Source organism: Castor canadensis, chromosome 14, assembly GCF_047511655.1.
Source record: "Castor canadensis chromosome 14, mCasCan1.hap1v2, whole genome shotgun sequence".
In the NCBI taxonomy this organism is placed as follows: domain Eukaryota; kingdom Metazoa; phylum Chordata; class Mammalia; order Rodentia; family Castoridae; genus Castor; species Castor canadensis.
The window spans coordinates 65,539,153-65,567,118 of NC_133399.1; the positions used below are offsets into that span (position 1 = coordinate 65,539,153).

The 27,966-nt window shown below is 48.0% G+C and overlaps 1 protein-coding gene across 6 annotated transcripts in view; it reads right to left on the reverse strand.

Moving 5' to 3' along the window:
- Rbpms (RNA binding protein, mRNA processing factor) overlaps positions 1 to 27,966 on the reverse strand; it is a 155,373-nt gene that overhangs the window by 7,582 nt on the left and 119,825 nt on the right. For 2 of the 6 annotated variants that reach the window (XR_002212921.2, XM_020172634.2), the window contains exons 6-7: positions 17,164 to 17,294; positions 5,172 to 5,241 (exon numbers count right to left, since the gene is read on the reverse strand). Coding sequence is in view for 4 of the 6 variants with exons in the window: in XM_020172634.2 (XP_020028223.1) it covers positions 5,179 to 5,241; positions 17,164 to 17,294 (194 nt within the window). In the remaining 2 variants the exon portion in view is untranslated. Of the gene's footprint in view, positions 1 to 5,171; positions 5,242 to 14,352; positions 14,603 to 17,163; positions 17,295 to 27,966 lie in introns of those variants that run through there. The other 4 variants (XM_020172631.2, XM_074054691.1, XR_012441465.1 and 1 more) reach the window with 2 other exon arrangements.

Consider the following 27,966-nt stretch of genomic DNA (forward strand, 5'->3'; position numbering starts at 1 on the left):
GCAAATAATGCATTTTTAATACTCTTCACCTGGAGGCCGGGGGGCCTCTGGGCTAGCTGCTTGCCACAGAATTCTGCTGCCAAGAAAAGGAGCCTGTCAACACCAATGCTCCTGCTGCACCTCCCTGCCCCCCCTTCCATCCGCCCCACTGCTGTTTTTCTTCCTGCAGGCAGATAGGCTATTTCCTGCACAAAGGGCCTCCCAAGATGGAGTCCAAAAGAAACAAAGCTCTCAAACTGAGCTCCCCACAACGCCTGGGGCACAGTTAGCACTGGAGGCTGCCTGGTGAGGGAGAGACATTGATCCTGTGCTGAAACCACTCCCCTTTGGACTTAGTGGGGAAAGGAAAGGCTGCCTTCCTAGGACTGGTCTTTTCAAAATTAAGGGCAAAAATGTTCTCCGTAAATTTCACTATGAAAGCATTTAAAGATGGGTAGGTGTAATTCCAGTTTCCTACTATTTGAGGGCAGAAAAATAATGGGCATCCTTACAAATGAAACCAAGCAGCTCACCCATCCTCTCTCAGCCCTCATCACACTCCAGGAGTGGACCAGGGAGGCATGGCCTGACCGGCAGCAGCAGGCCCAGGGTGCCTCCTGAGACTGCCCATGCTGCATTTTAGGATGCCTGTTTCTGAAGGAGTCACACTGATGGCAGATTCCCCTTGTCCTCTGCGCTTAGGCTTCCTAACTCACCCTGTTTTAGCAGGAGCCTGGGTTTCTTCAAAAGGCTGCTCTGCCCAGTTATTACCTCAACAACGGCTGTGCACACCAGCTGTCACCCAGTGGGCAGTAAGTGTATGTAAGATCCGTGAGATGACTCCCCAAAGCAAATGGAATCCCAAAGGTGTTCATTTTCTACCTCAAGCTGAGCACGGAGGCCTTCTGAATTTCCCTGGAAGGCCAAATAGGACAGACGATGGAACTGGATATTGTGGCCTGACCTGGGTTGTAAACCCACCAAGACTCAATGTCCTCATCTCATATGGCCACCCTCTTTAAACGCTTCCAGGGACTTGCCAGACACAGTACTGGAAAGGGTCACAGTGCTGGAAGGAGCACACCCCCCACCGCTGTGTGTCTGACCCTTCCCCACTTTTTTAACTGACAGAGCAACCACGCCTCACCCCAGACTCAGAGCTGTCACAGATCCAGGGCTGTCTCCCCAGAGGGCAGAGAAGCCTCTCCCAGAGAAGGGCAACCCTGTGCAGCCAGCCGCCTCTTCCAGGGGCTCCTTGGGGCCTCCCCTGAACCAGGCCCACTGCATTTCAAGTGCAGCTACTTTGATTTAGCAATGGGAGAGGCAAGAGGACCAAAGAAGTGACATTATTCTCCAAACATAGCCAGGTGGGGTCTGAGCTGGGTGTTGGTTAAGGGTCCTGCTCAGCTATGTTCTCAAGCTGACCTGACCTGCATGGCCTCCAGCAGAAAACAGAAGGAACTACTGACCTCTCTGTCTCCTCACGCCTCGCAGGCTTCACTTCCCCTGTCACCTGTCATTGTAGGTTTACTTCATTGTCCTATTATCTACCTCCTCATCACACTGACACGGGCACATGTCCTCTCATAGAATGGGAAGGGGAAATCAGTCACAAGAATTGCCCTGGTTTCTGGACACACTATATAGTGTGAAAGCACAACATCCAGGTATCTTCTGGGGAGAGGACAGGGGTATCTGCAGGAGCCACAGCAGCTGTCTGGGCCTGTGTGGAAGACACAATACCTCTCCCTCTCCACATCAGTCCAGAGCAATACTCCAAGCGCTGTGCTCACAGCCAGCACAGGCTAGACCATTCCTTCCCAAACAAGATGTAAAGAATAAACTGCTTCAAACATCACCCGTGTTCTCTCACCACGCCCTTCTCTAGTTTGGAGTGGCTGTAGGAACAAGTGCTTATAATTTCTGTGCCATGGGAAATCTCACAAGTTCTTAAGAATCCCCACTCATACCCACCCTAACTTCCAAACTCTTTCTATTCAACAAGAAAAACTATGTGACTCTCATTACTTGTACGGACTGACAAAAAACTAGCTCATGCTTTCCTGTTCCCAATGTATCTGGGAAACTGATAATTTCCAAACATTATCGTGTATTCTGGGTTTCTCTGTCATGTGGTTGGCCCATTACCAAAACTTGACTGATGGGGAATATAGCATGTGAACAGACTAAACAACATTAGGTCACTGCTGGGCAAATTCAGAACCAGGACAGCCAGTCCTCTGGCGACTGTCCTCATGCCATCAGTGAGAGGGGACATACCAGGATGATCCTGAAGTATCCGTAGTTACTCTCTCCATATAATGCGTCCCCAATCCCCCAATTAAAGTGTGGGCTCCTTAGGGGCACACGGTAGACACATGTATAATTAGAAAATAAAGAGAACTACTTCAGTTTACATTTCTAGTGTAGTCAAAATGGATAATTAAAAATCCCACCCAGTACTGCAGGAAACAAAAAAAAAAACCACACCAGAGAGATTCCATTCCCTATTTCATCTTCCTAGAAAGGAAGCACAGTGGTATAAATAATTGCTGGGAGCCAGAGGCCAACACCTGTAATCCTAGCTACTCAGGAGCAGAGATCAGGAGGATTACGGTTCGAAGCCAGCCCGGGCAAATAGTTCACAAGACCCTATCTCAAAAAAAAACCCCAATAAAAAACAGGGCTGGTGGAGTGATTCAACTGGTGGAGTGACTGCCTAGCAAGCATGAGGCCCCGGGTTCAAATCTTCCTTTTGACAAAAAAAAAAAAAAAAAAAAATCCAAGGGCTTCCGGGGAAGCAGGCCATGGACAGTTTGGGCAGTGAAGGATGGCATTCGACACTCCATCACACCAGAGGTGAAAGCCACCCTGACAACAGACACTGCTTCTGCCCTCATCTGTTCTGCTACCTGCAGGGAAAACAAGAAGTGAGGAAGAATGCCTTCTCTGTGGTATGGGGACACCTGCGTTTCATTTGGCTTTTCTGACAGACTTGCTTTGGTGTCACGTGTTTAGATTGCTCATCAGCACTACGGTTTCCAATTCTAATTTACGTTTCCCTAATATTACGTAGGCTGGATTATTAGCTGTCTTGGAAAGGACTTGGTCCAAGAGAGCAGAAGAGCTGGAGTAGCAGAACCGCACTGCAAGGGTCTGACTCTGATCGCAGTAGTAATGAGCACTATGACCCGTGCTCCCTCCTCACCACCTCTCCTCCTCACTCCCTCCAGATCCTGGGGAAAGGTCTGGCTCCTGGACCATGTTTAGCTCAATACATATTTCGATTCAGATCTTACAGTGTTTAGAATTCATATGTTGAAAAGGGAGCAACTGCTAGCCCTGCGTTGGTAGCCATTGCTGTCTCTGGACCTCTGGCAGCCAGGCACCTTAATGAGTCTACGGAGAACAGTGCTTGGAAAAAAACATGCCAAGCCAGTCCAGCAAACAAAGCCCAGGATCTTTTTGATTGGAACTGGAGCCCATGCAACTGCCTAATGACAGAAAAAAAAGCCCTTCCTGGGCCCTGTGCCACCATTGCTTGCCAACTTCACCAATGGAAATCGCCACACTAAAGTTATTCGCTCCCAACTCGGCACCTGCCACTGCCGACCTGCACACCTGGTCCTAGTTCGTTCTGTCCTGCTGGGTGAGGCCCTTCCCTTGAGAACAAAAGCCTCCTTCTGACCCAGGACCAGAGTTCGTGTGGAAACACTGACCTCCCACCATGCTCAGAGCTACACCAAGGAGTGCACGCTCAGCAGCTCCCTGCATCTCAAAGGTGACCTGACCCGCCAACTGAGACAGGGCGACTGGCCTGTGGAAAGTAATCCCCAGGACTCTCTTAAAGTCTTACTCTGAGTTCTTCCTCCTCCGAAGGGGGCATGGAACAGCATGGAGCCAGCTCCAATGCCCACCATTTCTGCTATCTTTTCCCAGAGAGCACTTGCAACCATGTCACCATTTGAATGGAACCTCAGTTACCAAAACCTAAGGGCACTGTGTGTTCTTTCAACACAGTACCTCTCCAAGAGCCCCAAGTGGCCTAGAAAGCACATGGAACTCTGCATCGATGGTGAGAGAAGAAGTAAGAGTATCAGTTTTATTTGGAACTATTTTTTATTTTAAAATAGAAATTCTTTAAGAAAAGGCCCCTGACTTAGCATTTGGTACCCGGGCACACAGCTAGCCAAGACCTCCGGAGCATTTCTAACCGGTTGGTTCTTCCCTCCTCTTATATTTCTTCCTATTGCATGAAGGGATGACGTAACCCAAGTGGAGGCTGACCATGAAAATATAACACTTAGAAAACTTCAGTTTAGACACACTTCCCAAAGTTGCATACCAAATTATGGTTCAGAATTTAGTCAAGATACTGAATTATAGAAGGCATTTGGATTTTTATAGAAGTCCCACATTTATAGAAAAGAAATGCATATGGCGGCTGTGTGAAGCAACAGTAGACCTAATGACACCAGGAAGCCAATTTAGGATATTGTTTCCATCAAGACAAAAAAAAGGGGGATAAAGGAGTATGATGGAGGGGGAGAATTTAACTAAGAGATAATACAAGCATTTTTGTAAATGTCACAATGTACCCCCAGCAGGACAATAATATAATAAATTTTTAAAAAAAATATCTTGAGCTTGAGGTATGGCTCAAGTGGCAAGCACAAGGCCCTGAGTTCAAACCCCAGTACTGCAAAACAACAATAACAAAACAGGAAATAAAACAACAAAACCCTTAAGGAAAATCTACTGGAAACAGTACACTGCTTTCTGTACAAAAATCTGGTACAGAAAGGATGACTTATTCCTGCAAGGAAGGTTTCTGCTTAAGGCTGGCAGCCAGTGAACATGTCATGGAATTTTCTGATACCAGTTCTCTAGAAACTACCATTGACGGCTTGGTTACAAAGTGGGATGGACAGCAATCAGATTCCTAAGTTAGCCTCAACCAGCACAGCAAACAGTGTCAACAGCCATCCCTTACTGCTCCCTTGTTCCGAAGTGAAAACTCTCTTGGAAGAGATGCCTTGCCACCTCAGAGGTCATGTTTTCAAAGATGCACAAGAACAGGAGTGCAGGTGTGGTGTGGGCCTGGAGGAAGGGGGAAGGCTGCTGTTATGGAAATCCACTAAGCACCACGAGCTGGGGGCTCTGCGTGTCCCTCAGTGAAGTCAAGTACTTACACAATGCTCAGCAGAACTGACGGGACTTCCAGCCCTGAGAAGTAGCCTCGGAGGGAGGGAGCCAGCGCATCTGAAAAGAAACGTGGGGAGAAATGGTGAGCCAGGGTCCCACGGTGCGTTCTTCTTCACAGAGTCCGCTGTTCCAAGATGGTGCTCACTCCCACTAGCCAGTTAGGATCCTCTGCTGAGGGCTGGAAAGGATAGCAGTGTCCTGAGGGCTTTCTCCCTGGCCCCCTGAACACACAGGCCACACTCAGGAGGCACCCCCTCAGGAGGCACCCAAGGCGCCCCAACAGCCAACTGGAGGCAGAGTCCAGCCCAGTGAATTCCCACTTCTCCCTTGGAGTGCTCAGGCTGGGGACAGCTAAAGCAAGATGTGAAGAGGAAGGGGCAGTCATGATCCCTTCCACGACAGCAGCCTGGCCAGGACTTGAGATTCTGTTCCTGTTCTTTTAGAAAACGGGTTCTGGCTTTTTTGGGTTACCGTGGGTGTCCGGTAGCCCGGGCCCTCTGCTCACTGTGCTGGGAAGAGGGGCCTGCAACCTTTGGCAAGGATTCCCCTGCAGAGGAGACAGCAGCTCGATACGACGGGAACAGTGGACGAGGGATGCTTTGTGTACTTGGTAGAATGTCCTAAATCCTAGGCCAAGAAAAATGTGAAAAACAAAAGGGCACGTGCACTTTTGTTCCTAACAAGCATCCACCTCCTGCAGTGTCCGTTTTGCCCTCATCTGCTGGATAGAGACAGGCAGGAGATGCCTCTTTCCCCCTGCTCCTTTTACACTGAAGAGGGACACAGGAAGTGAGAAAAAACAAATTACACCAAAGCAGGGAGGCCTGCACGGAAGAGGGCCTTGTGGGAGCAGTGAGTGCCCCGGTGTGGCAGGAACAAGCCTTATTCCAACTTCAAAGCAGGAGCCATTCTGATGACTGGGGGAGCAGTGGGGTCAGAGGACGCCCTTGCGGCAACTCTAGATCCCAGGACTCTGAGGAATGAATGAAAGCCTGCCACCTCTTCTATTTATAGGAGGGGAAACCAAAAAAAATGACCATGGCCACAGGGCCCAGCAGGGTCAGATCCTCTGGACTCTAAAGGGCAGGATGCCTACAGATTAGGTCCTTGAGAGAAGTCACAGTGTCCCTTTTGTGCACAAGCAAAAGTCCTTGGAGTTTCCTCCCACTTCATGGGCCTCCTCAGAGTGGCTGTCCTTTCTAGCTGTTGATACAAGGCACGGGGCTAACTGGGCACTCTATCCACTAGGCCAACCCAAGGTAGAGGCCTCCAGCCTGGCTGGGACACGTGGCTTGAAAGGACCAAGGATCCATTTTGAGTTTCTTTCTACACCAGGAATCCGCCTCGGAGAATCTGTTGGGCCATATGTGGTAGCTGTCCTCTGGGGACCATATCAGATATTACCAGAAATCAGGTACCAGCTAGAGAGAGCCCCCAGCACTGGGAGAGGGTAAAGCTGCACTGCCCAGGGGCTGCCATAGGCTCCAAGGCTCCTTTAAGGCAGGGCCACAGTGACTTTCACATTGAGTGAAGTGAAGGGATCAGAAACTTGTCCACGCAGGTTAGCTAAGAACTGGTAACTCTGAGGACTGAGACGAGTGTGCAAAGCAGGGGAAAAGGAACACAGAGGGGGACTGTGGGTAGGAGGAGAGAAGGGGGTTAGAGAGCAGAAGAAAGAGAGGACATGGAGACGAACTGTACCTACCCGTGCTCACGGCTGTGCGTCTCAGTCCACTTGCTCACTAAGCAGAGAGCAGAGTTGGAGCCACCTTCCTGAGGCAGGTGGGAAGGGGCAGGCAGGGCCCCTGGCCCACCATGGGGAAGGGGCCTGGGCACCTAAAGACAGTGAGGAGTGGTCCTAGTGCACCAGGGCAGTGTGGAGCAGTGGTGGCGGCGGTGTGGCCTGTTGTGGGGCAGGGTTCGGTGCCCTGAGGAGGCCAAGACATGAGGAGGTTTCAGAGGGGACACAGGTGGGCTGCTGGGGAAGAACTGCAACGTGGATGGCGCATGTCTGGGGTGGGTGAAGGTGACCTCAAGAAGGAAGCCCCTGGCCACCTGCCTCCCTGGCCTCTCCCTCCAGCCTCATATTCTAGACAGCCTCGCAATCTCAATCACACACGTTCAGGGCACCACAAGGTGACAGGAGGGCTGCTTCTGAGTGGTAGGGTCCAGCCGAGTTGAGGTGGACATGGTGACGAAGCAGACTGGCGAATTCTTGGGGTGCGCATGGTGGTGGGTGGGTGGAGGAAAGACTCATCACTGTGGCTCGCGTGGCCCTCCAAGATCCCAGAGGCTGCCTCCTCCTCCAGCTCCAGGCCCACTGGACCTGCTTCCAGCAGAGGGCAGTGTCCGCCAGGCCTGGGCCGAGGTGCTGTTTCAGACAGCCAGGCTCCAGGTGAACTTGTGTTGTGTTTGTGCCAGTCACTGCTCTGTGAGGGCTCGTAAAGGCAGGGTTCCCCCTTCACTCTCACTCAGGCTGCTCGTTCTGCTGTGGCTTTGGGTCCGAGGTCACTCCTGGAGGCTGCTTCAGATGCTCCCTGAACGCAGCAGAACCTGCAGCTGCCCCGGACTCGGCAGGGGCATGTCTACTCATCAGCATCTTGCAATAAGGTCTGGCCTTCCGTGGAAGGCAATGATCCTCCTTCCTGTCTGCAGAAACATGCACATGTGTGGCCTGTCTCTCTCACTCGCTCTCTCACCTCTCTCATACACACAAGCGTGTTCAAAAACTCCCATACAATCCAGGAACTTCTGGGGTCCCCTTAAGAACCTCTAACAGACTATATTGAACCAACAGTGACCTTGACTTAGTCTGTGCCAGAGACCTCACTCTGACTGTGAAATCCAAGTAAGTGACACAGAGACTCTGGCAGTCTCCTCCACTAGACCAGTTCTTGGTGCTGCAATTCCCTTCCAGGGGCCATGCTGTTTGGGTACTACCGCCACACCTCTTCAGGAATGCCCTTTTAAAATCTGCACCTCTGCAGGGTCAACACTGTCAGGATCCAACACCCCAGCGTGATGACAGACTGGACAAGTGTAAGAGATAGCCAGGGAGAAAATAGCCTGGGGCAAAAATAAAGTGGGACGCTAGAGAAAGTAGTTAAGTATCCACAAAAATAACTTCCACTTCCTTCCCTTTACAGATGAGGAAACTAAGGCCCAGAGAAGTAAAGCACACACAGACTTTAGTGACGTCAAAGACAGGAAAACCCTCTCTTCAGGGCAGCCCCCTGTCCAGTGCACCTTCCCTGTCCTCTGACAGCCACCTGAGCAGCACAGGCAGAACGGCCCTGTTCCATGACTTTCTCGTGAACGAGTCCCATGCTCTTACTTGCCTGTAGAAACAGTCATGAGAAATGCTCACCAAGTGCTTGAGTAAAGGTCACTATTGTCAGCAAACACGATTTGTTTTGGTGACTTTCTTCTGTGAGAGATTAAGTCCAGATCCATGTTTCTCAAGTGTGGTCCCTGGACTGCCAGCCTCACCTGGCCCTTGTTAAAAATGCAGACTCCAGGGCTGGGCCCAATGGCTTGCATCTTATCGAGGATCATAATACACTCAGGCCTGAGAGACCCTGTCTAGTTGAGGTTTCCAGAAGTGTGGCAGGAAAATGATTAGTCTAGAACTGCTGTACAGGGCCCACAAAGCAGCACACGAACGGCTCCAAGAAGCTCCAAAGTAAAAGAACCTGCTTGATTTGAGCTAATCCTAGGTTTCCCAGGTTCATCAGACTACGAAATCTTTTGGTTTTTGTACCAGCTATTCATTCCTGTTGGATGAGAAATGTTGATCTGGAAGGCCCCTGCCAGTGTGCCCTGGGAAACCACCAAAACAGTGGTGTCTTAGATCAGTGTCTGTGGAGCAGCTCATTTCCTGGGAACTTTCCTAATGCTTGTGTGGAGTCCCAGGACACTGTAGTCACAACTAAACTGACCCTCTTTTACACAACAGTTAAAAACAGTACCTTGAACAAGTATTTTATGTGAAAACTAATGGATTAATCAGTTTTGAAGGCCTGTATATTCTTAGGCAGATTTTTACTACTGTCCCCAAAATGGAATCCAGAATGCCATGTTGTTAATGTCCCCTACACAGGAGCCAACTGCAGTGAGCTGCTCACACCTTGATTTAATGACAGTCAGCTCTGTGTCACATGCTGTGACCATGGGATCTCCTCTTGGGGGAGGGGGGCATCCTCAGGTCCTTCAGCAGGAGGCCAGGGGCAGCCAGGCTGAGGGGGCTGCAAGTCAGAAGCACATTCTGCTCCGAGGCACTCCAGACTCCCCCAACAGTGAGGAGTGCTGACTTATCAGCTCACTGATCACTGGCTTTTTTAAACAACAACTCCCCATGAACCCAAACTGGGAGAAGCCTTTCCAGGAACGCCTGGACCACATGAACTGAGGGTGACTTGTTAAGGAACCCACACCCATTCTTTTCCACCCGCCCCAAGCTGGCAGCCCACTCCCTTAGCAGAAGCACACATTCTTTTTCCAGCACCCCACACTCTCTGCCTAGGGCAATTAACATGGTGCTCTTACCTAGGTAAAATGTCAAGGTTTGTGTGACTTGGTCCACACAGGTTAAGCCTGCCATTTTACCCACCCTGGCAGCTAGAAAACAGCTCAGCATGAAAGTTCTGTCAGGAGAAGGCCATGCCCCACCCAGCCCTGTGGTGGTAGGGTATCAGTTGCTGAGGCCTAAGCCTGGGCAGGCACAAGGTCTAGACTGCAAAAGCAAGGTCCCAGGACCATGAACACCTCCTGCTAAGACCTATCAAGGCTAGGATTAAACACAAGCCACCAGGGACAATTTTCTCTCCTGGCCTTTGGACTCCTGCCTGTCCTAAGCACAGGTTGGGCTCCTGCTTCCACAGAGGCACGTGAAATGTACTTCGACATCTCCAAGTTCCCTCCAGACGCCACTCGGGTGGAGGGTGCCCAAGCGTGTAATACTCTGTGTCAGATGAAGTCCAAAGTGGTTGCTTGCCATCCATATTTAATTTTGTCAGCCTGTTAATTTTTAACCATGTTTGCTATCAAGGGCCATTAGAAGTCCCTAGGAACTCAGCTCAGTCAAGCAGGGAAAGCTTCATGGCGGAACGCATGAGGCTTAAAGCTGGGGTGTCCCACTTTCCTGTCACTGGGTCCTGGCCTTCCCCACTAGCAGCATGGATCCTGAATAAAACATGATCCCATTTGGAGTTGATTTGTCTTTTTCCCCCCATCACAACTGGTTTACTTCAAAGGAAAAGTTCACTTTCTCCTTTTATGAAGACTACATGGCACAAATCCAAAGTTTCTTTGTAGCTTTGGGTTGGATTCCAAAGTGATTAGATGGTACCCACTTCCTAATGGTACCTGGGTGCCTGGTGATGGCCGGCTGACCCTCCCCACTACCCAGACTCCTTTTAGACCACACCACAAACCCAGGGCAGTGTCGCCTTGCCCAAGAACAAAGCCTGGCCCTTAAGTTTCTCTTGTCACATCCTGGCCTGGCACCCCTGTGTTCTATGTGCTTCTCACGCCTGTGCTTCCTAGGGCTTAGGAGCCTCTGGGCCATGCCAGACCAAGTTCTTTCTTACAAGGGAAGGTACTGGAAGAAGAGCTAGTTTAATATGTTATTCTTTCCCTCAAATCAGTCCCATGAGATAGGTATTCCATTCATTTGTAGAATGAATCCTCAGTGATTTAAAATAAAAAACAAAACCTTCCTAATTTAGCAGAGTGGGTACAGACTGTCCTTAAAAGCCTGTCAGATTTAAGAATCCTGATTAGTTACCAGGCCCTCTGCACCACTCTGATGCTGATCCACAGACTTGTTAATACTGAGGAACAGGTGACCTTACCAACAGAACTTACAGGTATGGTTCACTGAAACTCAGGCCCAGGCTCTTACTGTGATTGAGGGCAGGGAAAACCTGCCTAGGATTCAAAGGACAAAATGGGACACACTTAAGAAACCTGAAGACCAAGGTACCAAGTGAGCCAATGCCACTGTGATCCGATGGAGGCCCACACTCAGCTGTCCCCTTTATTCTAGCTACCACTGATATCTAGGGCTCAGTGACCATGGCCAGGGCCACACTCTTGGGACTGACTGGTTTCTAAACAGCGTCTGCCGCCTAAAACTGCAAAGTACAGGAAGCCCAGGCCTCAGGAGCAGCCGTTATGGCCAGAGACAGACATCACCCAAAGGTAGGGTGAGTGGCTGGACTGCAAGGCCTGGGAGATGTTTACGTCACTCACTGTTTTATGGAGGGATCCCTGACTTAATTTCACAAAGCCCAGAGCAGATGAGGAAGGGATGGACAGGGTTACCCACAGGAGAGGACTTGCGTGGCCAGGAGTGGGGATCACAAGGACTCTGGTCACAGCCCTATAGAGAAAGCAATCTGCCAGGGCTCAGAAGTAAGTTCCCTTTTTGGGGACAAGACTGGGTGGAATACCAGCAGGAGGACTGTGGGAAGAAAGTGCCAGAGCCCCGGGGGGGGGGGGGGGGGGGGGGCGGGGATGAGCTGGGTGACCCTGGGCTGTCCTTTTCTCCATTTCTCTGATAGGAAAGCAAGATAAGGCAGCAGCTGGAAAGGTCAGGGACAGCGGTTCTGTGTGGAGCAACAAGCACCAGTCCTGATGTGTTTCCGGTTGGGAAGAGGCTTTCTTCAGGTGGGCATGTCAGGTCTGACTTCGGGGAAGACTTCCTTTCAGAACAAACTGCAAACACTGATCCAAGCTGGGGTGACCACACTGCTGGGTGCGGGTCAGGTGCTGTCACTTGGTGATGATGGGGCTCTCTGTTCCTTTCAGTCTTTCCAGCCTCTGGCTTTGACTTGGTGAACAGAGAACAAAGTGTTTTAATTACCATTGTTTTGGTGGCAGCTAGACTTACTTAGTCATGTTTGCTTTTCTTACTGAAAATTCAAATGCTCCTTAAAAAGGGCCCTGGAAAAGGCTACTTTTTTCACCCCTCCCCCCCGCAAGTGAACATTTGCTAAGACTTTACTGTGAGCCAGGCACGAGTAAGTGTTTCACATGGGGAACCATTAGCCCCCTTTTTCCAACTGCTCCTTAAAGGCCGCACAGGTTGCAAACGGCAAAGCCAGGTACTTCCTTATGCCCGCCTTTCTCCATCCAGCCAGGAGAGGCAGCACCCTGGGCTCAGCTGACAGCACAGGTCCTGCCCTCAGGAACCACAGAAGAGAAAAGGAACTCTGATGGCTTCCCTGTGTCCCTCATGAGGGTGCTAAGCTAGTTGCTTGTAGTAAAGCTAACAAATCAGGAAGGAGGCAAGCCTTCAGGAACACTCCCGCCCCCCCAGCTGACCTCCTGGAAAACCGAAGTGTTGGCGGAGGAAGGGCTTCACTTATGTCTGAAACAACTTCGAGCCTTGAGTTCAACAGCCCCAGAAGCAACCTATGCAGTCCTTGCAAAGCCTGGGTCTTCAACAGTCGCAAGCTGCAGCTCAAGAGGATGAGAACAGCCCTGGAGCCAAGGACACAAGTTGATGCAATCTGGGGTTCGCAGAAGCAGACACCCAGAATCTCCTGGCCCTTCCCTGACTCCTGAAGCTGCTCCAGGTAATAGGATTTTGCACACACGTCGCAGGCAGGACCCACCGCCATTACAGTGCTGAAGTGGAAGTGGAGGCTGAAAGCTGACATCTTGCCCTGTAGGGTGACAGCTGCAGCCAGGGCTCTGAGTGCACCCCTGAGTCAGCATCCCCCTCAAGCTCTGTGCATGCATGCCAGAAGTCCTTGTGCCTTGTCTTTCTCAGTACCCTCCACAGGGCAGTACTTAGCAACAGACCAGATGCTTAGTAAAATTTTGCTTTTTAAAATAACCCTCTAAAATCCAGTCACCAAAAGGTGTACTGTGCTGATGAGTACATGCTCAGATCTGGTGGCAGTGGGGACAGGGCTGCATTACAGGAGATCCAGATGGAAGCTCTCAGCCCATCTGTCCCCCTATGAGCTCCCTGCTCTGTTGCCTAGGTCTCTTTTCCCATGGTCCATTTCTGTATTTATTTTGGGTTTAACCTTTAAAAGTTTTCCACTGTGTCACAAGGGACCTCTCTGGTGTACGCCCTCAACTGGGTAATGCTTTTGAAACCTGTTTCCTCTGCACAGGTGATGAGCTCAAATTCTGGGCTGGGCTGCAGGCTGTGTGAGTTCTGAAGGGACTGCAGTGACCTGGGGCAAAGGAGGCCTCTGAAGAAGCCGCAGGCAGCCAGGACCTCCTCTGCCAGTGCTGCTGGCCTGACTGTGGCTGAGACTAGTGGAGGGTGAGTGGTGTTGGAGCTCCACAATGTGGTGAGGATAGTGCTCTTTACTGACTTTCTCTCTGCTCCACAAACAAGACTAAGAGCACAAGATAAACCCCAACTTAAAAGGCAGCACGTTAAAGGGTGGTGATAGAAAGGCTGCATGTTGTCTTCAGAGCACAGCCTTCCAGGAAGCAGTGGCTGATATCCTCCTCTCCTACCCATGGTGACTTACACACATATTTAATACATTTCAAGTACCAGTGATCTTGAAAGCAAACCAGATGGTCACTTCTAAAAATGCTAACAATCTTAGAAATCGGATGCTAGCTGCACAAGGTCTCTAATAAAGCAGTACACAGTGTGCTGCCCTATTACCTCATCCAATTCTTTCTTCACAATGGGATGTGATGGGAGATAGGCATCTTTGGATTACAGCTGAGAAATCCGAGGGGCACAGATCACAAATGACTTTGGGGCAGAACTAGACAACGTGACCCAACTCCTTTTTAATGGCAAGTGCTGTCTCCTGGGTTCTTCCTCTGGATGACAGAGGCCAAGCTGAAAAATGTGTCCACTTGTTGCAATCAGGGTTCCATAGCCACACGCCATTTCTGCTGATGTGGGCGCTGCTGGTAGCTGACGTTCTGGCCCATGGGGCTGGAAAATGAGAGTCTTCCAGTATGCAGCACAGAGTGGTTTGGGAGCCCAAGGAGGTGGAAGCAGCGGCGACGAGGCCTCGGCTTTGAGGCCCTGCCCCCCCAGCACGCTCTTAGTCTTTCTCCCGTGTAAACATAACTCAGTTGTCATGGGCCCAATTCTCCCACAACCTCGGCCAGAGAGATTTACACCTTTGCTCCAAAACTGTATCACCATGAAAACAAAACGCTGCAGTCTACTTGAGATCATTTTTTGCTCTGATTAAAATTTTTATTGAAATCTCTCAAATGTCACCAAGAAGTAAGTTTTTTTTGTTTTTTGTTTTTTTTTTTTGCAAAAGGGGGAAAAAAATAACTAACAAATTCAACATGGGAGCTCCCTCTGCTGGTCTGCAGTAGGTTGATATGTAACAAACACATTCCCAGAGACAAATCTAATTTGCTGGAGAAGTGGACAAAAGACAGGTGTGTTGGGTTTTGCCTCAGGAGAGAAACACTAGAAGAAAAAAAAAATCCATGTCTCAAAATAGAGCACAACATAAGAAAAACAAAATTACTTAGAAGACTCTTCAAAGACATTACAAAATTTCCAAAACAAAAACTGAATTATCCACTCCATGGAGCCTCCCCACTCTGCTCTACCTCCAGTTAGTAGATTCTGAGGCCCTCTGGGTGTAGTTAGTGCTGATTCCCTTGTCCTTGCCTCCAAGTCTCTTCTTACAGGCTTCCCATCTACTTAGAGAAGAAACTTCCAAAGAGTCATTGGAGTGAGGCCTCTCCAAAATGTCATTAAAGAGTAAGTCTTTGGTGAGCCAGCACCTTGGAGTATTAAGAGCCAGGTCTCTGAGTGAGGTGGCTGACCTGGATATAGTCAGAGCACAGAGCCACTGTGATTTTGGTAACTTTGCATCTTCTCAGGCCTGTTTCCTCATAGGTAAGATGGGTTAGACCAATTGGTCTGTAAAGCCCATACCAGTTCACTCTGAGTCCCCAAATGGAAAGTAAATGTAAGAAACCATGTTCTTTCATGCATCTTTTGAGATTTAGAGTCCAAGGCTGCATTGGGAATGACTCCAAACATGAAGTAGAACTGAACACATGGATCTCACCACTATCAGATGAGAGCTCCACCAAATCTAGGACCGATGGCAGAGTCAAGTGGATTCCAGGCTGGGGAGGTCTCAAAAGCAAGAAAGAACTCCCAGGGGACGGCGCCTCATGAGCATTGCATCCCATTAAGGCACATGGCAGAGTCCATCTAATCTTGCACTCTCTTTCCATCAGTGCTGTCGGCTTTCTAATCTTTTAAGACTCCTTAGGTCCTCCTCCCGCCATATCCCCAGAATCACTTCCGATTTCATCCATTTTGTCATAGCTCGAAGCCCAATCCTTTCAGGCCATTGTCCACTTATTTCTCTGGGCATTGGTGAAAGGCTTTGTTGCTGACTAATCAAAGCCAGAAGACTACGCAACCTCACACTGTTTCATGGCATTTATTAACAATGACCGTAATTGCCAACTGATCTGTACCTGAATGTCTAGGAGAGGAGAGAAGGATGGTTGAAAAACCAAAGGGGCTCTTTTAGCTGCTCCTTGATGTCTCAGTTATCTGAAGCACAAATACACTACTCACTGAGCCACAGGCTTGCACCTTGCCTTCTTCTCCTTTGTTATCTGCCTGCTGTGAGGATTACTGAGTACTGACATGGATAACAGGCAGAAGAGGGGCAGCAAAGGCACAGCTACTTCTAGAGTTTTTCTGTGCCAAGTCCTCTCACTACAACCATCTACATTTTTTGTCATGATACTGTTTTCTATCTCCTTCTCCCAACCCAGGGTAAAACCACTACTAGGGCGCAGGCGCCAAGGGCCACTCTTTGCAGTTTGCCTGCATGGAGTCTGGATACCCAGGGAAGATGCATTGCCGATGTGGGCAGACAGCATGGGCAACTCAGCTGAAAGGGCACAGAAGGATACTCAGCCCTCAGTACTCCTGACCCCACGAATTTCAAGGACCCTCACAGGGGGCTGCTTGCAGGTGTCTTAATAAACACAGTCTTATACAACATAACAGTGTTTTAACTCAGAAGCAAAAGTGCTCCGGGAGGCTGTGTATTTCATACAGCCTTATAACAAACACTACGCAAAACAAACAAAAATCCCACCTGACCAGCCTCACAATTTTTTCTTTTTAAAAAACTAGGCCAAGGGACACTTGTCTGTATTCTACGTATACATTTATAATCTATATCCTTTCTATTTATTAGTTATTGGTCATCACTCCCTGTAGGCCCAACAATGGGTAGTTATTTCCAGAGACGAATCTTAACACTGGCACTACAACTCACAGTGAAAGCTCAGGGCACCATTTTTCCCGAGGGAAGAGGAAGTGTTAGTATGTAGACAGTTATCTTTGGGGAGAAACAAGGAGTTTGTTTATGCAACTCCGGCTATTCTTAACTAAGAAAGATAGCTGCACAGAACCTATAATTACATTCTAGGGTACTGTACCTTTCCTACATGGTTTCCTCAACATGAGAATAAGCAGCCCTTCATTTTTCCTGTAACGTATATAGAGAACTCAAGTCTTCCTCCTGGAAGCTTCCCCTTTGGTCACTAGATCTCCTCCTGACAGGAGAGTAGAAGCCTGTCCACACACAGAAACACAAGCAGACACACCTAACTCCTGTTCCGAGTACATGGCAGTCTTCCATACAACAAGGCACACACACCTATGCTCTGATGGCACCCGTTAGCTAGCTGGGAGCCAGGGAGGGAACCTTGGCCCAGTCCTTGTGTGTGAGATGAGGGTGAGGTCATTAAGGAAGAGAGAGGTGTCGTTTGGGGCAAACATCAGGCAGTGGGTGGTAACATTGCTGTCAGATGGTCCTCGTAAGTCCTGGAGGAGTGTCAGCTTGATGTAGAGGGGGTCATTCATCTCCTGAAGGTGAATCTGTTAGCTGGATAGGTGTTAGTCGTATGGTGTGCTCTGGGGAACCAGGTCTGAAAGGACTGGTGGAGAAGTGAGTGAAGTCGTGGCCGATGGGTATAGATTACCTGGGCATGCAGTGAGGCGGGATAGGTGAAAGCAGGAGGAGGTAGAGCAGGCGCTAACTCCGCTGGGTACAGAGGGTACGGGGCCCACACTTCAGGGCTACTGGGGTAAAGTGCAGGCACTGTGAGCTCATCTGCAAGACAAGAATAAGGGAAGAGTTAGTGGTCACCAAACAGCAGCGTTCACATCAGAAAACAAACACCCAGTAACCCAGAGCCCATCAATGCCAGAAGTCAAATTACTCTCCTTCTTTTAACAAGCTGTTAGCTTTGGTCCCCCAAACTCTCAGCAAGGGAACGGTAAATACCAAACAAACAAGACAACAAGGATCTGCTGCCTGTCTGGGCCACTGAGATCGCAGGCATGGCCTCCGCTGTGAACACTCTGATGTCTTTCCAACTGTATCTGGGACCCAAGAACAGTGGGAATTTCCTGCACAAAACAGAAAATGTGGTCCTCCGAGGAATAGAAGAGAAAGAGCCACTAGGAGATATCCCACGAGAACCCACTGCAGAGCCTTTGGGTTACTGGCCGGACCCCAAGAGAACAGAAGAATCATAAGACTTTTTGTTTATCAGTATAGCTATTATTGACAAGTTATGATCAAGCATCTTCCGTTTTGTCCTCAGAAGTACAGGGGCCAAACCCTGGGACTGCAGAGCATTTAAGATGTTAAAAATTCACAGAATGGAAATGAATTATCTGGAGTATACTGATTAAAGTTGGGTTCCACAAAGATACGGATAAGAGCATTTACAGCTGTTGTTTGACTATATTTTTCTGAGGAAGAAATGGAGTCCTGTTGCCAACTGCCTGGTCTGAAAGTTCTATGTGTGGCTGCGACTCCATTCAGGTCAAGCTGTAGTTTGCCAAGCTGAAGGGCAAGTGCTTGAACCTCCCACTGTATCAGGAAGCAATCCATTAAAAGCAAGAGCAAGCCCATGAGTGAGCTTCCTAGCAAAGGCAGAAATAACACCGGTCAATAGCTACAAAGCAGCAATCTCAGTATTTGCTTTTATCACCTGTCAAAATCTGAAATCCAGCACGTCAAGGATGCTGCTCAGGCTGCTGAGGGAATTGGGGAAGGAAGGGGGACTCGGTAAAGCCATTAGTAACTGTTGTTCAGGACTGCTGGGTCACGAGACCCAAGGTCAACAGGTACTTAGTGTAACAGTCCCTCCCACTTCTAAGGAGCCATTCCAGGCCTTCTTCCTTCCTCAACCTCCCCACTCCTGGTTCTGGGGAGCCGTTCCAGTAAGGGAAGAGGACCAGAGATGCTGCTTTGCTGGGTATGAGGTGGGTCTGCTCCATGGAGCAACCAGGAAGCAAGCAAGGCCTGTGGGTGGGTGCGCACCAGGTAGGCAGGGGTAGGTGAGGCATGGCCAGAGCGTCTCCCAGGATGGCGGGGAGTCTAGGGATGACCAATGACTGCCCATTCAGAGGACAGCTCATACATTTCCAGATATAACGGGAGAACAACAGCGTGGGCTAATATACCGTGGCTGGCTGGACTCGCCCACCCTCCCCCTCTTTTTTTTTTCCAACAAGGCAGTTAAAATCTTGGTGATGAGAATCGAGGCTGGAGAAACCGTACCCTCAAAGTGGACGGACAGTTGTTATTTGGCCAGAGAAAAGCAACATCATGGGGTTCTTTAAAACAACCAGGTCCACAGATCCATCACCTACTTCAAGTTCTAGGGTGGGGGTGTCTTTGGCCGAAGCTCAGGAAACTCCTCAGAGGGCCTGAGAGAGCTCCACAGACCCATGCTTCCTGTCGCGATGCGACCATGTGCTTTCCATTACAGCAGTTCGTGTGGGAGCCCAGCTCGTGGAAACTAACGGCTGCCAGGACCAGGGCCTCAGATTTTAAACAAACAAGCACTCTCAGCAATAGCAAGTTATTATTGTTGTTATTGTTATTTTAGCTACCAGGCTATTTTAAGACATTCAGAGTTTTTTTTTTTAAATAAAAGTCAAGAGAGTCCCAGGCCCCAGTTCACTGATCTCCAGCCCAGGCTTGTCCAGCCCTCTGTGACAGCATTAGACTGCAGCAGACACAGCAACCGAGACCAGCAGAGTGCTTGGTCTGCAGCAAGTGTGTCTGCAGTGCCTCCTCTTCCTCGAACAAGAACTGGCTAATTTGGGGGTGTAGGGGGGTGGCGCTTTACCTGATGAAGGGATTCTTCCTTCCAAAAATTTAGAAAATTAAATGAGCATGTCCTTTAAAATATCTGGTCCTAAAGAGATAAATAGGAATCAGGTTTCAATCTGATGGAATTTATGATTTCCAGGCCTTCCTACATGCTGACCTTGAAGGATGACTTCTTCATCAGGTCTGTACCAATGCCCAGTGATGGCTCACCAAATAACATTTGCACAGTTAGCCCAGTACAGCAGATGTGCTCAGACAGCCCCCAAACTCAGTGGCTAAGAACAGCAGGTAGTGAAGAAAAACCCTTTAATCATCCCTCTCTCCCATCTTTCCCATGAAGAAGGAATGGGTGGTTCCAGCCCATGTGGCTGCCCAGGTCAGGATAATACACACACACACACACACACACACACACACACACACACTGTCTGAGCAAAGAGGGCATTCACCAGAATGGGTTTTTTGCATATGGATACTCTTTTTGGTTGTTAATGTGGTGTTAGGAAAGTTCTGAAAGCAGAAGAGCCCAAGCCCTTCACAGGGACTGATACCTAATGAGGGAGCAGACAGTGCCAGGGCTCTGGTGGGTTTCGCCTTCCACTGTCCTGCTCAAACTTAAGAGGAGTAAAGAGAAAAAGACTGAGGCCCAAGGCTGACTGGGATGAAATGGACAAAGAGGCCTTTGACCACCCAGGGTGAGTCAAGCCCTTGTGAGCAGAGAGAGAGCAGATCCATTAGGCCAGGGCCTTTTTGTCTGGGCCTGAGCTGACCCTCCTGAGAGCTGGGTAAATCCTTTGTCATTGGGTCTCCCCTACATCCTTTTTCTCCCCTTGACAGGGTAACTTGTTGAGGGCAATATGCATCTCAAAAGGCCTGAGAATATGCAACCAAACCAGATTACAAATCCTACATATCATCCAGTACCCTTTTCTTTGATTTGAGGAAACAGGCAGAAAGGTGGAGCTTCTAGCCCAAGGCTATCCAGAAGCATAAAGACAGAGGACTCTGGAGACAACTGAGAGGGAAGAACAAGGAAAATTCTTTTCAGAACGAAGGTCTGGACTCCTAGAAAGTTCTATGTGGAAATACCCCACAGTAACGTCACGCCCAAAATAACCCAAACTAAACACAATCCCTCCATTAGCTTGCCCTTTTTCCTTCCAGATTTCAGTAGAAGATATCCCTCCCCCTCAGGTGCCCAAATCAGACACCGGGCTATCACCTCTGTCTCCCTCTTATTCAATCTTTCACCAGGGTCCTGCTGAATATATAAAAGACACTTTAGAAACTGCTTTTGCTGAAAAGTACTGACTCCTCACATGGACCTGCAAATGTCCAAAGAAGAACTAAAAGCATGACAAAAGCTTGGCGTCCCTGCCTCCATTTTGTACCTGTCTTTGCTCTGAGAGGTTTTCTCGGTAGCCATCTTGGAATCCAGCAGGAATCTTGCTGATAACATCTTGTGACAAGAGCTGAAACAACCCCGATGACAGCAATGCCTTTCTTATCCTGACCAGGCACGACCTGATCATCCTGAGATGAGGATCAAACAGACCACACCTGTGAGCACACCACAAGCCCCCTGCCCCAATTCGTCCTCTGTTTAAACCTAAGGCTCGTGTCTGCACCTCTTGGAAAATGGGCGCAAGTGACTACTTTGCCTGCCTGTCCCGCAGCAAACCAGTGCCACATAACAATCCTCCTTTTTCTACCCTTCTGCTCTTTATTTGGCACACAGAACAGTGAGTTGACAACCAAGTACAAACCCCACTAGAAGGTCTGGATTCTGCCCAGGGGAGCCAATAAGTCTCTGCTCAGCTCTCTGCCACTTTTCCCACAGACTGTGGCCACTGCTATCACTTCAATTATTAACACTGCTTAGGAAAACTCATAAATCTATTACTTTCATTTTGACTCAAATGTAGACATCCTAAACTCATCCAGAACTACACTTACTGTTACTCAAAACCAGTTCCTCTTTTACCTCCGGTATGCTTCTCTAGCCCTGTTACTCAGGTTAAAAACCTCCTTCCTTTATTTCGTGTATCTTAACAGTTGCTAAGTCCCAAATATCTAGCAGCAAATGAGAGAACAGCACAGGAAGGAACCAAGGTACTGAGTCCAGACCCTTGGCTTCTGTACTTCCCCTTCCTTTCCAACTTGGTCATTTCCATTTACTGATTACAAAGGTGGTTCCTCAGTATCCCTCACGCCGTTCCTTGGCACCCCTACTTCTATTACCTGAATGTAGGTTCTTGCCTGGCCTGTTTTAACAGTTACCCGCTGCCCCCCCCGACCCTGTATTTCTTTTGTAACATACTCCCAGAGTACTTCTTTAATACTGTCTAGGTAAACACAGGCCCACAAAAGTTAATTTTGCCCAGGAAATTCCATAAGTATGCTGGTCTTGATTTGACTGATTCAGAGTCACCTCCACTCCAGTCAATGACCTTCTGCCACCCTCTTGCCAGTCACTGCTCTCAAAGTCCTGTTCTTTCCTTATGGCCCAGCTGATCCATGCCAAGAAACCATCCAATGTAATCACGATTTGAAAAGGATCTACTTCCCCATCTGAGAGTATGAGCGGGAAACACACTGTCCTTCTAAGGACCACTACCCATTATCTATTCTTGTTCATCACGTTGGGACATTTTCACTCCTCTTCCTTCCTGTGACAAAGCAGTGGCAGGGATGAGAGTTAGCAAGAGTACCCCCAGGCAAGTCCATTCCCAGGTTTGGGCAGCAGGACCATTCTAAGTAACTGTCAGCCTAGAATCTCAGCTACACAGGAGATGTAGAATCAAGGTCCAAGACAGGTCCTAGGCAAAAGTGAGACCCTACCTGAAAAGTAAACTAAAAGCAAAGAGGGAGGCTCTGAGTTCAAACCCCAGTACTGTCAAAAACAAAACAACAAATAAAAAAAACCTTTAAAAGCAACAACAAAAAACCTGATTAAAAAAACCAGGCAGTTTTAAAAGCAGAACTAAAGTCTCTCTGTCATCTGAATGTACTTTTTTTCCCCCTAGTACCGGGGTTTGAATTCAGGGCCTACACCTTGAGCCACCTTGCCAGCCCCTTTTTTTTGTGATGGGTTTTTTGAGATAGGGTCTCACAAACTTATTTGCCCAAGCTGGCTTCGAACCGCAATCCTCCTGATCTCTGCCTCCTGAGTAACGAGGAGTAGGTGTGAGCCTCCGCATCCAACTTTTAACAGTTAGTGATTAACTAAACTAATGAACTTTCAGTTTCTCAATTAGAACTGTGTGGCCTACGAGTCTCCATGAAGGCTCACTCCTGCCTTGAAAATCTAGGCTAAAACAAATTATCTGTCTCCACAGATCCCATAATAGCTCATGTATATCCTGATCATGGCACCTGACAATTACAGTGGAAATGATACCTTTCTGGGCCTTTCTCCTTCACCAAACTGTAACTTCCGTCCCCAGCATCTAAGTCTGCCACCAGAAGCTGCACCACAGCAGTCTGCTATATTCAACTGATTTTACTAAGTGCCTGCAGTGTACTGGGCAAGACAGGTAGACGTAAGAACTGTGTAACAAACCTAGTGATTTAGAGTTGCGCACATTCCCTTGACTTTTAGGAAAATGTCAGTCTAATCTGTAAAGGTCTTAGTCCTTGATAATAAGTACAAACCGGAATAGCTTGTCAGTTTTAAAGAGGCTGACACCAACCCAGGGAAGGAATGAATCAGAACCCCTGAATATACTTCAGAGTACAAATGACACAAATCCAAACACACATGGCACAGAGACCTGAATGGAGCTGCAAGTCTGAACTGAGCTCAGCCTCATCCACTCCGCTCTGCTCTGTGACAGCTCTCCATCTGCGCTCTCAGGCCAATGGGGGTCTATCACCCTTAATTTATCCACAGAATGGGAACATTTACCCGTAAGCCGCTGGCTGCCCAGATGCAGAAAAGGAGAGGTGGGAACCTGGCAGAAGCTTTGTCACTCCTGCTTCCCCCTTTCCAGTTCTCTCTTGTGCCGGATCAACCCCTGGTTTATTGTCTGCTGACCTGAAAGTAATTCTGAGTAAATGTGAGAAAGTATGTCAAAAATCCTGGCATACTTCATAGATTTCAAGAAAGTTGCTGGTTTTCATGGACACAACCCAAGCCAGGTGGTGCGTATGGTAACACTCTAGATCACAAGGTCTCTGCCCATCACTGGAACACAAACAGCCCCAGATGAACGGGTCAGTCTTAGCTAGATGATAAAGGCCTACTGGAGTAAAACGTCATTCTCTCTGCTGATGAAGTTTTACTGTTCAAACTTACTAGAATTTAAATTAAAAGCCCAACCAGAAAACTGAACAAATTGATTTGTTCAGTTGAGTTGTATCATTTATCACCTTCGGGACTGAGGTGGTCTGGATTCTTTGCTACAACAACTTCAACAGCTACCACCCCACCCTAACAGGATTACCTTTGCCCTTCTCCACCCTCCTGAAGGCAGGGCACTGAGACATACACCTGACTGTGGCCAGGCAACACACCACAGACCATCTTCTGTCTCTGTACTGGCTGATGGGGATATCATATCTCCATCGAAAACTATTTAAAAATTGTCTCCATGTTTATCTCCTAGGATAAGCATTTTTCTTTCTAGACACTTATTCCACATTAGTGTGCAAAAACCTCTACAGAAAAGCTACAGAACTCTCATAACAAAATAGGGGAAACCCGCTGAGATGTTCGTGACACAGAGAGGTGGTTAGGTGCATTGGTTTAGTGAGTTTCTATAAAGCTCTTTACATTTATTTTGAAATGACATCTAAAATACTGATAAATGAAGCTGGGAGCTGGTGGTTCAGGCCTGTAACTCTGGCTACTTGGGAGGCTGAGATGGGGAGAATCACAGTTCAAGGCCAGGGGGTGGGACCCGAACACAAAGTTCAAGAGACCCCATCTCAACAGAAAAAACAGCTGGGCACAAGAGGGCAGGAAGCATAAAATAGGAGGATCGCAGTCCAGGCTGGCCTGTGCAAAAAGTGAGATCCTATCTCCTAAGTGATCAGAGTGAGCATGGCTCAAATGTTAGAGCACCTGCCTAGCAAATGTGAAGCCCTGAGTTCAAACCCCGGTACCACGAAAAAAAAGGGAGAGAGAGAAAATTCATAGGATTTGTTTTACCCTTTCTTTCGTACCAAGTACTGGGTATGTCTACAGTGCAATGCCGCGATGCTTGAGGAAGGCCGCGCAACGTGGCCCAGCTAATGTGTTTTAACATCTCTATTAGTAGGCTAGCAACCAGTTACTTATACAGTTAGATAAGTAAGTTAGATTCATACTGACAATTACTGTGAAATGAGAAAAACCCAACAGGAATAAGGCCATGGGTGGATCCGGAATCATCTCTTCACAGGTATAAAGTTGCTAGCATGTAGACACCTCAGAGAAGGACCCTCCTTTCCCCATCTCCTCCAATGTCTTTTCGAGTCACTCCACTTTACAATCTGGGGGTCTGGGATTAAAATGAATGAAGCGTAACTCTCCTGCTGCCTGCGGGCTGCTTCCCCTGCTCAGCCATGCTGAAGGGTCGGGACAAGTCCAGCTGCCACTAACCACAATTCACTTGCACCCTGGATGATGGGACTGAATTAAAAAAAGTGTTCTAGCTGGCTGTGATGCACACACCTGTAATTCCAGCACCTGGAAGGTGAAAGCAGAAAGACCTCAAGTTTAAGGCCAGTCTGGGCTATGCAGTGAGACTCTGTCTAAAAAATAGTAATAATAAAAAAAAAGTGTCCTGAGCATTGAGTCATGAAGCCACAATATGGATGACATTAACTGGGAAGTCTCCAGGTGAGAAACACAGAGCAACGTTAAGCCCAGGACCAGCGTGAACAAGTAAAAGCCCACAGAATGTGACACATCAGTTCGGTTCGGGCTACTCTGTCTATACCTGCTGAGACCTGTCATGGGCCAAATGCCAGGTGACCATGCTGCCATCTTTTATTTCTCCAGCCCAAATCTGGGGCAGTGATTCTGAGCCATAGAGAGACCTGCTGATCTACGCAAACTCCTGCTGAGCTGAGAGTATCCTAGAGACTCCAGCTGGGGATAGGGAGAAGAATGTACTTGAAAGAACCTACTGAGAAATGGGAGTTCCGTATTAATGTCCTATGTCACCTGAAAAGTGCTGAAACTATAAGCAAACAGCCATGGAAAAGGGTATGGTCAAGAAAAGCACAAACGACCTCCTTGCATCAGTACGACACAAGGATGATTCCAGAATGTGGTGTATGGTGGTGAAGGGACTCAGCTGGAAACCAGTAGCTCTAGCTGGGCAATCTTGGACAATTTACCTAATCTCTCTGAGCCTCAGTTTCCTCAGGTAAAAATAAACTGTAACATACTTATTATAAAAATATAATGATCTGGGCCTGGTGACAGGCGTTTTTAATCCCAGCATCCACAGGGCCAAGGCAGGGGATCAACAGTTTGAGATCTGCCTGTGCTACACAGTGAGAGGAAAGTTGAGGAGAGGAAAAGAAGAAAGGGAAGGAGGGGGAGGGAAGCAGGGAGGAAGAATTGAGATGCGTATAGTAGGACAGACTGTTAAGTAACGACAGTAACGATGGCTGACACTAATATAGGAAAAGAGGCGAGGTGTAATAAGGTTCTCTACGCTGTAGGAAATGTCCTCTTTGCACAAGCACATTCTCTGAGCATCAGCTGAGCTGGGGCCCATACCTGCTTGGAAGCAGCAGCCGGGCGTGCTGCTCAGGAATGCATGCCCTCAGCTACTTCTCATGTTTTCCTGTTTCTTCCTCATTCTTTTGTGCCTCATGTCTTGCTGAGCTCTTTTTACTAGGAAGACACGGGTGTTTACTTTCTTATGTTTAAAATGCAAGATGCTCTTCATTTAAGAGCACGAGGATTCCTTTAAAAGAAGGCCCCGGGCCCTCCAGCTGCGCCTGGGGAATGTGATCTGCTCAAAGGTCCGCTCCATTAAACAGCCACTCAAGTCACTCAAGTGCCTGTGGAACCTCTGTCCACACACTTCCCTTAGCATCCATCCACGGGCAAGCAGGCAGGCATGCTGTGTTGCTAGCGCAGCTTCCAGAGTCTCTGCACCCAGCCTGTCGGGCCATGCTTTATAAATGTTCCTTTTTCTCTCCATCTCCTTGCCTTAGAACCAGAACGACTTCGCCACAAGTTTAACAACCATAACAAAAGCCTGGCTTTTAATTATGACTGAGGTTAACAGTCACACTGTTGACTTTCCCGTAAGATAAACAGTTAAAGACTTGGCAAATGTTCACATAAACAACTCCCCCCTTCCCACCCTTTCATTCCTGAGGATTGTACTCATTCTTGTGAAGTGAACTTCGGGCAGAGTTTACATAAGACAATAGAGCGTCCTTACCTGGTTGGAAGCAATGAAATACCAAAAAACCTAGGAGTTAGACTAAGCTTCTGCCATCTCATGAGGATCACTGGACTGCGACGATGCTAACGGGAGGCCTATCACTCAGTCTTTTCCAGTTTGATTCTGAAGCAAAAGCAGGGAATGTGGGGAGAGGCTCAGCAGGAAGGCTGGTTGGTTCTGGAATGACTTCTGACCTTGGGTGGTGGATCCACACAGAAGCCAAGGGGTTTCTTCAAATCCCAGAGCCAAGCACCTGAACATATTAGAGGCCATCTCAGTGGAGGCACAGTCTCCCACAGGTGCAGAACTGACAGTTAGTTAAGCATTATGACAGTCATATGAGCTTTTCATAAGGAAGGAGGGGCCATTAACTCAAATCTGGAGGCTGACAGCATCATAGCCACAGAAATCGGTGATAGAAGAGACCTGTGCCTACACGCATGGAGAGATGGACGTGAAAGAGTCAGTGGAAACAGGCTGTAGACTGTATAGTACAGCCCCATTAACGTGCAAACATGCATTCTTTGCATGAATGATTAACATAATGCTTTGATAAGCAGACAGACTTCAATTGTCTGGCCTGACACTGGTCACTTATGTGACCTTGGGTTAAGTTGCATCTACCTCTCAGACCAAATTTCTTCACTGAAGGAGGAATGCCTGAGTATGTAGATAAAAATAAATAAATAAATATATAAATAAAAAGGAAGAAAGAAAGGAACAGTAAGAGCACTAGAATAGGATTTTATAACAATTGCAACATAAAAATTCACATTTCCAAGCTGGGATCACAGGCATGAATTACCAGGTTAGGCTTCTGATGTATTTTTTTAAGGGGGTAAAAATACAAAGTATGTAAGTGACATTTGAAGAATGAAGAAAAAAAGAAGGATGAAGCCAGGAGGAAGAGATCAGGAGGATTGCAGTTTGAAGCAAAGAGTTTCTAAGACCCTATCTTGAAATAAAAAATGCATCAGAAAAAAGAGCTGGCATAGTGGCTCAAGTGGTAGAGTGTCTGCCTAACAAGTGTAAGGCCCAATATTGCAAAAAAAAAAAAAAAAAAAAAGAGAGAATGGTTTTTTCTTTAATTGTAACAATAACAAAAGAAGGACAGAATATGAACAATGAAGGAATTTCTTAATTTTATACTTGTTAAATTTTATTAGTAAAAATGCACAAAAGAAAAAGAAAACCTAAACTCCAGTAAACGAGCCCTTTCACATAACAACGTTGAGTATTACCTGTCTCAGTCGTCCAGG